The following is an 11,081-nucleotide window of genomic DNA, read 5'->3' on the forward strand; positions in this document are numbered from 1 at the left end:
TATATAAACTAACTCGCAATTTTGATTTATTAACAGCCTTTGACATTGATTCAACGTCATCGTCAAGATGGAATCCAACTCTTTTTGTTTATTATTTTTACATTAATCAATTAATTTCATAATAATTAAAATGAAATGTCTAATGTTGATTTTGTGGAGCTGTTAGATTAGGAATTACACTATATTACTTATAAAGTTATATATATATATATATTGATAACGTAAGGTTGAGTAAAACTCGAAAAATAAAAAAATTTAAATTTTGAGTTAATTGAAATGAGTTATTTAGTTTTTCGAATAGACTCAAATAAGTAATCTTCAAGTCAAGTTGAATTTTATAACTCGAATAATTCAAGTAACTTGAATTAACAAATTGATGTAAATACCCATTCGATCCCTGACAGTTTCGAAATGTATAAACTGGTCCCGCTCTAAAAAATTACAAAAATTTCAAAAAAATCTTCAAAAATTTCTATAATAAGTTTTCCAACCTTTTATAAATATATATACAAAAAATTTAAATTTATTAAAAGTTACTACAAAATCTTAAAAAATATGAAATGTTAAATTATATTTTATAAACTCAACAAATTCAAAATTTTTAATTCGATTCCACCATATGTTTGTGTGATAATAAAATTGTAAAATTTTAGAGAATTGTTTTAAAAATGGAAGTATTGAATAGTCAAAGTCGTGGTTCTGGTAATGCGGGAGAAGGCATAAAAATTGTCATGGAAAAAGACCCTGGAGACGGAGGCTGCCCAGTGCCCAGGATAATATCTTTATACTTCTTTTGGGCGTGTGGGGCACGACCGCGCCATGGCATCGTAATTGTCACGGCAGCACACATCCACGCGCCGCGGGGTTGGTTGCCAAATTTACTAGGAAATTCCATTCTCTTTTTTTTCAGGATAACAACAAATTTAATTCTTAATATTTATATTTTTTTATCAAATTGATTCTTATTGCTTTTTAAGTTAATTTTGACGTAAATATTTTAAAAATAGTCAAATTTAACTACAAACTTTTCAAAAAGAGCCAAAATTATGTTTTTTAAATAAAAATTAACTAAAATAATAAAATTTTAAACATGATAACCCTTATGACAATTCACTTGTACTTCATATTAATTTTTTGAATTTTATATTTTTTATCAAATTTCAATTATTTGTTGGCGTGACAAATAATATAAGTAGTGTCATGTTAGTATGAAGTATATGTGGATTGTCATTCGAGTTCCCATGCCAAAATCGTTAAAAAAATAATTTGACTAGATTAATAGAGAAATTTAACTAAAAAATTAAATTTAATATCATTATACTTTTTTAATGATAGAATCAATAATTATTAAATAAAATATAAATAAAGTGTTAAACAAGGCTGCGAGCTTAAAACTGCTAAAATTATGGTATGCTCTCTTTTAAAATTATAAAATTCAAATTCGAGCCTTCAAATAAAAAGTTTTGATTTCGCCCTTGTAACTTATTAAAGAAAAAAGAATTAAGCTAAATCCAAAACCTGAAAATTTTCCAAATACATCATTCCTTAGATGAGTAATTTTGGGAAAACAATCTCTTCATGGTCTTGACTGCAATTCGAAGTCCATATCCAATTATGGCTAACGAAATCAAAATGACTAAAAAGGCAAGGAAGAGGGAAAACAAGCAAGTTGTTTTAAGTAATTATTAATCTACAAATTAATTCCTTAAAATTAGGCAGTGGTGAAGAAAAAAATAAGTTGATTAGAAGAATTAACCTCAAAATTCATCAAATTAAAATTTGAAAGTATAGTTCAATTCAATATCAAATCTATGGACCAATAACTTTATTTCCATAATTTGTGGTCTAATATTAGTGATCAGTAACTTCATTTAACTCCCAATAGGCAAAAAATAAAAACCCTATTTTCACATTTATAGTTTGATAATTGACTTCTTTTTCTTTTTCCTATTTTCACCTTCCATTCAGTTTCGTCCTTGGATCAAAATGTTGTTTCTAGACCTAAATTTTGGTGAACGAGAAACACAAATAGTCAAAGCCGAAGAACAAATAACATTGAATATTATATATAGTCCCATGCGATGCTTAAATTTCCTTTAACATAAGGTTCCTCTTATGACTTATTCTACATGAATGACTCAGAAATCCCTTTTTAATTAAAACCATAAAGGAGAATAAATATGTTTTTACATTCATATTTATTATTATTTAATTTCGTATATACTTTATTTATAAGAAAAGTAATATAAAATAGACCAATTCTGGTTAAGAACGTCGTTATGAGTCCAGGGTCAAACAAACCAAACAAAAAGGAAATTACAAACCAGTCATAATTCTAATACTAAACCAACAAGGAGTCCTTCTTTCGCCATTTAACAACTATAAATATACATACAGAGATATTAGAATTCATTGATTTGTTTTTCGTTTTATGCTGACTCTGGTAAGGCGTTATTTCCTTAACAGTTTCTCGTTTATAAATGATATATAATGAAATCTTCGTCTTCATGCTTTGCATGTTTTTATTTTGTGGTTGTACAGTTGGATTAATCCATTATGGAGAAGGTGGTCAACATGAGCCATTGGAGAAGTAAGCTTGTTTTGTGGATGATAATGGTGATTCAATTATCACTGTTTCTCTCTGTTTTCTCTACTGAAATCCATGCCAGGTTCTTCCTTAATCTCTTCTTCCCTCCTTCCCTCCCATACATTTTCACTTTCTGTTTCGGGTTCGAGTTTGAGTTTTGCCTCCTGCTCGACTTTGGGGTTAATCCAAATCGTTGTTTTCTCATCTGTTTCACAAAGCATTGAGTTTTCGGGCTACATCATAGCCTTTTTCACACTTAATCTAAACCACAAAGGCAAGATTAAATTCTTACCGGTTACCACCATAACTTGGTAATAGAGTTGGTATCTCAACAGTTCCACATCCTCCCTTTGGCAATTTCTTTTAATACAAATTATTTTTCTAGTGTTATTTATGACGTCTTTAACCGATGAAATCAAATTCAAGTGTAGATATTAATGAAGACATTTGAAACGTCATAATAGTTTAAGTAAAATAAAAGAGCTGGAGAATTATAGCATACGTTAGTCATACTTTCCCAACAAAAATTAAAGTTAAACTTTTCCATTCTTTTTTTTCCCTTTTAGAATTGTTCATATACTTAAAACTTATTATTATGTTCGATTAATTGCAGAAAACTCCTAAAGGACAACCACATTAACACTAATGATGTCCGGTTACACATAAGTGATCGCCAAGTAAGATTCATATTCTTACAATGTTCTTATAATTTGTTTTTATTTTTATTTTTCATTATTATGATTAACTTTTTTTTCATTTTCAGGTGATTATTGATAATGGACTTGTTGAAGTCACTATCGAGAATCCATCTGGTTACTTGATAGGAATTAAATATAAAGAGATGGAAAATGTACTTGAAAGGAGAAACCATAATTCCAATAGAGGGTATTTAAATTTTCTTGAGTTTTAAATAATTATCGTTGTTTTTTTTATTGTTTCCGTTACTTACATTTTATATTTTAGGTACTGGGACATTGTGTGGGATGATGATGCCTATGATAAGTAAGTTCTTAAGCCCCAAATAATAATTTTTTTTTGACATACTTTATCCTCATTTAGAAATTAAAACATTTGTTTTAGGAACTAACTTAAAATTTTAATGATAATTTGAGGTTGTCCTGTTTTAATTAGGAACTGATTTAAAAATTTAACTATAATTTGAGGTTGTCAAGTGGAATTAACCCTCATTTTAACTGTTTAATGTTCCATAACAGACTGGAAACCAAGCACGTCGAGGTCATAACACAAACTAATGACATTGTAGAGCTTTCCTTTACCAAAACATGGAGTTCTAAAAACCATGGAAAGACACTTCCCCTGAACATACAAAAAAGGTACATAGTCCGGCGCGGCATCTCGGGGGTCTACATGTACGGCATTTTCGAGCGCCAGGAAGATTTTCCGGAAGCTCATATGTACCAAATAAGGATTGCTTTCAAGCTCCAGGAAGACAAGTAAAATACATGAACCCTTGATAACAACTATATATATATGGTCTATGTGTATGTGACATTATTTATTTTTCGAATCAGGTTCCGGTTCATGGCGATATCGGACACGATACAACGGGTCATGCCTCAAAGTGAAGATCGGGTCAAAGGTCATAGTAAGCCTCTTGACTTCAAAGAAGCTGTTTTACTGACAAATCCATCAAATCCAAAACTTAAAGGAGAGGTAATAATTTCTTATAGCCTTTTAACACAAGTAAATCGCATGCAAAATAATGTTTTAACTAAGTGCCTTAAAAATGACAGGTTGACGATAAGTACCAATATTCTACTGAGAATAAAGATAATAAACTTAACGGTTGGATATCGGACCACGATGCCGTCAGTTTTTGGATAATGACCCCTAGTAATGAGTTTAGAACCGGCGGTCCGCATAAACAGGACCTTACTTCTCATGTCGGTCCGACTGCTCTTTCGGTAATTCTATTTATAAGCCTAATACAAACTTTTACTTTTTATAATGTTTTTCATAAAATTGATTTGATTTGATTTAATTTTCATGATTTAGATGTTTGTTAGTACGCATTATACTGGACCCGAAATCGACACATTCTATAAGGAAGGAGAGGCTTGGAAAAAAGTTTTTGGTCCGGTTTTGATCTATCTGAATTCTGCTTCTTCAAAGGACGATGATCACCGCAAGATCCTGTGGAATGATGCTAAAAGACAGGTTTTTTTCTTGCTATTTTAATTTCAGTCCCTGTTTTCTTTTTTCTAATATTAAATAGTTAAATTTTAGTTTTGGTTCCTCTGTTTTCTGTTTTTTGTTTTTCTACTTTTATACTATCCGTACGTTAAAGGTTTAATTATAGAGACTAAATTATACCAAATCAAATCACAAGTAAACCCTAAATATGAGCATAATAGAGGGACCAATACCAAAATTTTCTCATATTTAATTGTAATAACAATTTAAACTCTAATTTATTTATTTATTTTTTAGTTGAGTGAAGAAATTGAAAGTTGGCCTTACAATTTTACTCGATCAGAAGATTTTCCTCACTCTCAACAACGAGGACAAGTTAATGGACAACTGCTAGTGCAAGACCGGTATTTGTTTAGTTAGCCCTTCTATTTCTTCATCTAATTCAATTTAGTATTGCATAAATCTTATCTTTACTTTAATTTTCTTGGTGTTTAGGTACATGGATAAGCAATTAATGCAGGCAAAATCTGCCTTTGTGGGGTTGGCCCCCCCTGGAGAGGTTGATTCATGGCAAAAAGAAGGAAAGGTTAATATTGTGAACAAATTTTGCATAGTAATCCCTAAATTTCAAAAGTTTCCAAGTACACCCACAAACTTTAGTATTATTCTAATCAGGTCCTTCAGTTAGTCTACCAGCTTATGTCAAACATAAACCGATAGCTGGACTCGCAAAAAGACTCGATTGAAACATTAACTTAATATGAAGATTCAACTGATTTTATCATGTTATTGTTTTGTCTACAGGGCTACCAATTTTGGACTCAAACCGACAAGATTGGTCGTTTCAACATAAAAAATGTCCGACCAGGGGTGTATAATTTGTATGCTTGGGTCCATGGTTTCATAGGAAGCTACAAATTAGATCTCAATATCACTATCCAACCAGGTTAATTTCATATATTATTGATCTCTTTCAATTATAACTTTCATTACAGATTGGTTCCTTAAACAAATGCTTGAATATCAGGAAATAAGATCGAATTGGGTACACTTATATATGATCCACCAAGAAATGGACCGACATTGTGGGAAATTGGGATTCCAGACAGGACAGCGGCCGAGTTCTTCATACCTGAACCATACCCACAATATGTCAATTCAATTACCAATGATGGTGCAGACAAGTAAGCTCTTTATGTCTTAACACCATGGTCGAGATTCGAATCCTTTTTTTGCCAAGGTTTCAACATGAATTTTTAATTTTTCATTAACTTACTATTTAATGTTATTATTACAATGAACAGATTCAGGCAATATGGATTGTGGGATCGATACTCGAATATTTATCGTGATAGTGACCTTGTCTACACTGTGGGTGCAAGCAACTATTCAAAGGATTGGTTCTTTGCTCATGTTCCAAGGTGCCCTTTTTTTTAACTCACTAATTCATCAACATCTTCGAATGTTTTCCATAGGTGATTTAGATATTGGGTTTAATTTTGGATTGGATTAGTTTGTATCAGATTAATTTAAGTTCTAGAATTTACGAATTAATTCAAATTTGAATTTCAATCTAGTATTTAGGCCAAATCATTTAGTTTGGATCATTTTAAGTCATTAGTTCTAATTATTTTAATTTATATCATTTTTAAGTTTGAGCTAATTAAGTTTAAGGTGCGGACTTTTATAATAAAATCAGGTTAGATTAAGTTTGGATCCAAATTACTTGACTAAACTTTTGAAGTTCAGATTAAAATTTACAAGTCTAATGCTAGGGATGTAACTTAAGAGTCCCTCAAAATTTTGAAAATTTTAATTTATCTTTGAAATCTTTGAAAATTTTAATTGAACCTTTTAAAATTCTTCAAAATTCCAATTAGTTTTCTCAAAATTTTAAAAGAAAATTAATTAAACTCCCTAAGTTATTTTAAAATTTTTTCTTAACCCCAAAACTTAATGCTATGTTATGTCACTGTCTAATCCGTTTTTGATCCTTGTCAATTACAGGAAAACCGGGGACGATAGGTACCGACCAACAACATGGCAAATCAAATACAATCTCCAAGATGTAAACAATAGAGGAACCTACACTCTCCAAATGGCAATAGCAGCAGCTTCTTTTGCAGAAGTAGAGGTACATAAATCTCATCTCACATTTCCATCATTTATCGGAGATATCTTTTTCACTTAATTTCACTATTTCAACCACTTATTCATGAATTCGCATCTACAGGTTCGATTCAACGATCCAAATTCCGATCGACCTCATTTTACAACCAGAAGAATCGGTTACGACAACGCCGTACCAAGGCACGGGATTCACGGATTGTACAGATTGTACAGCATTGAAGTACCTGGATATAGATTTCGTAAAGGGAACAACACAATATATCTAACTCAGACAAGAAGTGACAACCCTTTTGAAGCTGTAATGTATGATTACATTCGATTAGAAGGGCCTAATAGTTTAAACGATTAGTTAATGTTATCAAATGTGCAATTTAGGATGGTTCTTTTGTTCTTTTTATTTTTTTTATTTAATTTAAGTATGATTGTAATTCTAGCCTTGATTTCTATGATTATAGCAACCATTCAATTGTATACTGAATATAAATTTTATGAATTAAATTATTAGGTATTTAGTAAACAGAGTTTTGAACATTTTTTAGTTTATTTGAACAAAAATAGAAGATTCAAACCCTCCAATTGAGATAACATACCGATGTAACCTACTTTAACCATTGCAAAAACCACCTTATCCATCATAATTGAGATGGTTGAAGCAAGCCATTGATTAAATCGATTAAGTCAGTTTGAACCAACTTTTGCTCATCTCTAATCACGATTAACCTTATGAAATAATTATATCATACGAATTTTTTTAATGCACATAAAAGTCTAGAAAAAGAGAGGCTATCTCAATCCATAACTGAACATGAAAATTTTAAAACAATTCAAGTACTCAAACAAATTTTATTACATAGTAAAGGAGATGAAAACTACCGGAATTTAAGACTGCGGGACTGGTCTCGATGGTTTTTATATCTAAATGCAAGGGAAACACCTTTAAGAGGAGGGCATCAATGTGTTACCAATGTCAATCACAAATCTGTATTTAACATCACCTTTGAGAAGGCGATCCATGGCGGTATTCACATAGTCCATAGCTATAACTTCAATGTCTGTTTTTATGTTGTGTTCAGCTGCAAAATTAATCATTTCTTGAGTTTCTTTCATTCCTCCAATCATGCTTCCTCCTATTAATTTCCTCCCTGTCCATTTAGTGATGCTCAAATTATACCGTTAACATCGAAATTAACCATTTCAAGACTCAAATTTAAAGATATATAAATTACCTTGAATCAAAGGAAATACTTGTAACTCAAATGGTTTCCCTGGAATACCAAGAATCACAAGCTTCCCATGAGATTTCAACAGCCCAAGCAATGGCAACAATGGATGTTGGGCAGATACCGTATCGATGATTCCATCCAATGTGCCAATGGCAGCCTAAACATGCACAAAGAAGGTAAGGCTACGAATGACAAAGAAACAGGACGGAGGTTGAGATGTCCTCATCCATCTCCGTCCCACGATTGTATTGATGAAGAATTTACTAAAATTGTCTCAAGTGAAATTCATAGAGTGACTCGGGTTTTATAATCCATACATACCTGAAGCTGATCTTGGTCTCGGCTGACTAAAAACGAATCGGCTCCGAGATTTTCCAATGCTTCCTTTTGCTTACTAGGAGATGTGCTGATCACCGTAACATTGGTTCCCATTGCCTTTGCAAATTTCACAGCTAAGTGGCCTAGTCCTCCTAGTCCAACAACACCAACACGCAAACCAGGCTTATCGAGTCCATAGAATCTCAACGGACTATACACCGTGATTCCGGCACAAAGAAGAGGGGCAGTAGCATCAAGAGGCAGGTTCTCGGGAATGCTAACGACAAAGTGTTCATCGACAACCATAGTGTTGGAGTAACCTCCATGTGTAACAGCTCCATCATAGTACTTTGTCCCATAGGTGAAAATCATTTTGGGACAGTAATTCTCAAGATTGTTGATGCAATTGTCGCAAGAATGGCATGAACCAACCATGCAGCCAACTCCAACTCTATCTCCAACTTTGAACTTTTGAACCTTACATCCAATTTCAGTCACTTCACCAACAATCTCATGCCTGCATAAAATCTAATGCAACTTAGCAAAGAAAATGCACGAAGATAAAAAAGAGTTAACAGAACTGTACAAGTGCTGGTACAATGGTAAGAGACATTGTATTTTCAGGGAGAGAACATATTTCCAAACTTTGAAGACATATTGTTGAGAGTAGCAACTACGATTTTGAATTAATTTTTATAGACAGTAGAATAAACATGAAAGATATGAACGGGGACAATTGGAGTTACCCGGGGACAAGAGGATAAATGGAATTTCCCCATTCATTCTTAACCATATGAAGATCTGAATGGCATATCCCACAATAAAGCACCTTGAAAGTCACATCTTTTTCCCCTGTTTCCCTGCAAATCTCACATCATTTTTGTTTAGCAAACAAATAGAAAAAAGGTAAAATTGTAACGAAGGTCCTTGTATTATGTAGTTTTAGTATATTTAGTCCTTCTACTATTATTTGATAATTTTTTTTGGACACATTGAAAGTCGAGACTCATTTCATCAAAAGAAATACAAAAAGATCCTAAAACCAAAAAAGCAACATCAACACCAAGAGAACACCCTAAAGAAAAAAGTAAGTGTCTGTGTCATCACCCCTTTTAAACAATTGAAATGTTGGAGGGATCATTATCATACAATGAGGTTTTAATCATTTATTCAAAGAAGTCGAGTAAATGTGTATGATCCCTTCTACACGAAGATTCTCCATTTCAGCTGGTTAATATGAACTTCAGATGAAGACCCAATATTAAAGAGCACCGGCACATGCAACCATGAATATGCATACTGGGTCAAATCCAATAACATACCAAGACCCAAATAAAGATCACAATGAGGAACAAAATACAAAAATCCAGAAAATTGAAGCCCACCATCATGGGAAGAGCCCCACCAGAACAACCAAACTCCCAAGAACCAAACAAGGCACCGGCGAGCCATCAATGCCGACATCCGCCACAAATGTCATCGAGAAAACAAAGAATGCCACACCAGTCAAGCTAGTGATGGCCACCAATTGTGAGAACTAGTATTAGAGTACGCTAGGTCGGTCTGGTTGTTGGCTGCATGCACGGTGGTGATACCAAAGGAGCCAACCTCAGGATAATAAAATGAATTTTTTGCAAGATTAGAGAAATTCATTTCCATTAATTCAATCAAATAATTTGAAATGATTTATTTTGTAAAAACTACTTTAATATTATATAAACATATTGACATTTGACCGATATGATAATTTTTTTTATTTTTTCTATATTTTAAGAGTGTATAAAATATCCAAATAAATATATATGTCACATCATCACACCTTTTTTAAAAAAATATTAAATTAGGATAAACGGACTAAATCCACTAAAAATACACAATACCTAAATTATTTTATAGAATTTACCATTAAAAAAAACACCCTTTAGAAGAAGAAACGCAGATTTAATGATAAAATATAGTAAATAACAAACACCTTGTGAAAAAATTGAAGGGAGAAAGAACACCAGAGCTATCTTTGGCTGCCCATCCAAAAGCCTTGTTGGAGTGCACTTCTTCTGGCAATCTTGTCATTGTTTGAATCTCTAATTTTTGGAATTAAATTCTTCAAAATTTGAATCTGTTTTTGTTCTTTCTTTCTCAAAAGCTTCAACTTTATAGCTTAAAAACAGGCTTTATATTTAGCTTTTCATGAAGTTTAATCATTTATGTATTTTATAGGATTTATAATCTGAATACTTAATTGTTTAGTGATATTTGAGGTTAATACTTTTATTCTACATTTATATCTTTGAATTTAATGCTTATTAAACTAATTGCTATTTGAGGTTAACATTTAAATCTTTCAATTTAATGCTCAATAAATTAATTGCAGATTCCCTCCCAATACCATAAGCTGTTACAACGGATGTTTTAATGGTAATTACCACAGTTTAATAAAAAAAATTTACAAATTGTGACAGTGGAAGAAATTGAGGTAACAAGAGAATTCCTCTAGTGAAAATTGCGAAACCATAAAACCAGCGATGCAACTTGAGAAACTGAGGAAGCAATGAAGCTCAATATCCTCATTTGTTTGGCTAAGGTGAATTTCGAGGATAAAAATTTCTTGAGAGAAGAATTATAACACCCCGCAATAGGGCTTAGGAGTTTGGGCTTAACGAACTTGGATT

General features: G+C 32.1%; 2 protein-coding genes across 2 annotated transcripts; one reads left to right on the plus strand and one right to left on the minus strand.

Annotated features, from left to right (window-relative positions):
• Positions 1–2,420: 2,420 nt before the first annotated feature.
• LOC105789780 (probable rhamnogalacturonate lyase B) lies at positions 2,421–7,388 on the plus strand. The gene is made up of 16 exons (XM_012617138.2): positions 2,421–2,443; positions 2,542–2,669; positions 3,201–3,264; positions 3,351–3,472; positions 3,551–3,589; positions 3,802–4,041; positions 4,120–4,261; positions 4,342–4,512; positions 4,604–4,765; positions 5,039–5,145; positions 5,237–5,327; positions 5,546–5,687; positions 5,769–5,925; positions 6,046–6,162; positions 6,749–6,875; positions 6,975–7,388. Exons 2-16 carry the CDS (start codon positions 2,557–2,559, stop codon positions 7,218–7,220), a joined length of 2,040 nt encoding a protein of 679 aa, XP_012472592.1. The 5' UTR covers positions 2,421–2,443; positions 2,542–2,556; the 3' UTR covers positions 7,221–7,388.
• Positions 7,389–7,564: 176 nt separating this feature from the next.
• On the minus strand, positions 7,565–10,548 carry LOC105787742 (probable mannitol dehydrogenase). The gene is made up of 5 exons (XM_012614290.2): positions 10,385–10,548; positions 9,159–9,272; positions 8,416–8,929; positions 8,098–8,251; positions 7,565–8,013 (listed from the first exon to the last, which is right to left on the minus strand). The coding sequence occupies exons 1-5, from the start codon at positions 10,480–10,482 to the stop codon at positions 7,808–7,810; spliced, it is 1,086 nt and encodes a 361-aa protein (XP_012469744.1). The 5' UTR covers positions 10,483–10,548; the 3' UTR covers positions 7,565–7,807.
• Between the last annotated feature and the right edge of the window lie 533 nt (positions 10,549–11,081).

Source organism: Gossypium raimondii, chromosome 2 (genome assembly GCF_025698545.1).
Source record: "Gossypium raimondii isolate GPD5lz chromosome 2, ASM2569854v1, whole genome shotgun sequence".
In the NCBI taxonomy this organism is placed as follows: Eukaryota; Viridiplantae; Streptophyta; class Magnoliopsida; order Malvales; family Malvaceae; genus Gossypium; species Gossypium raimondii.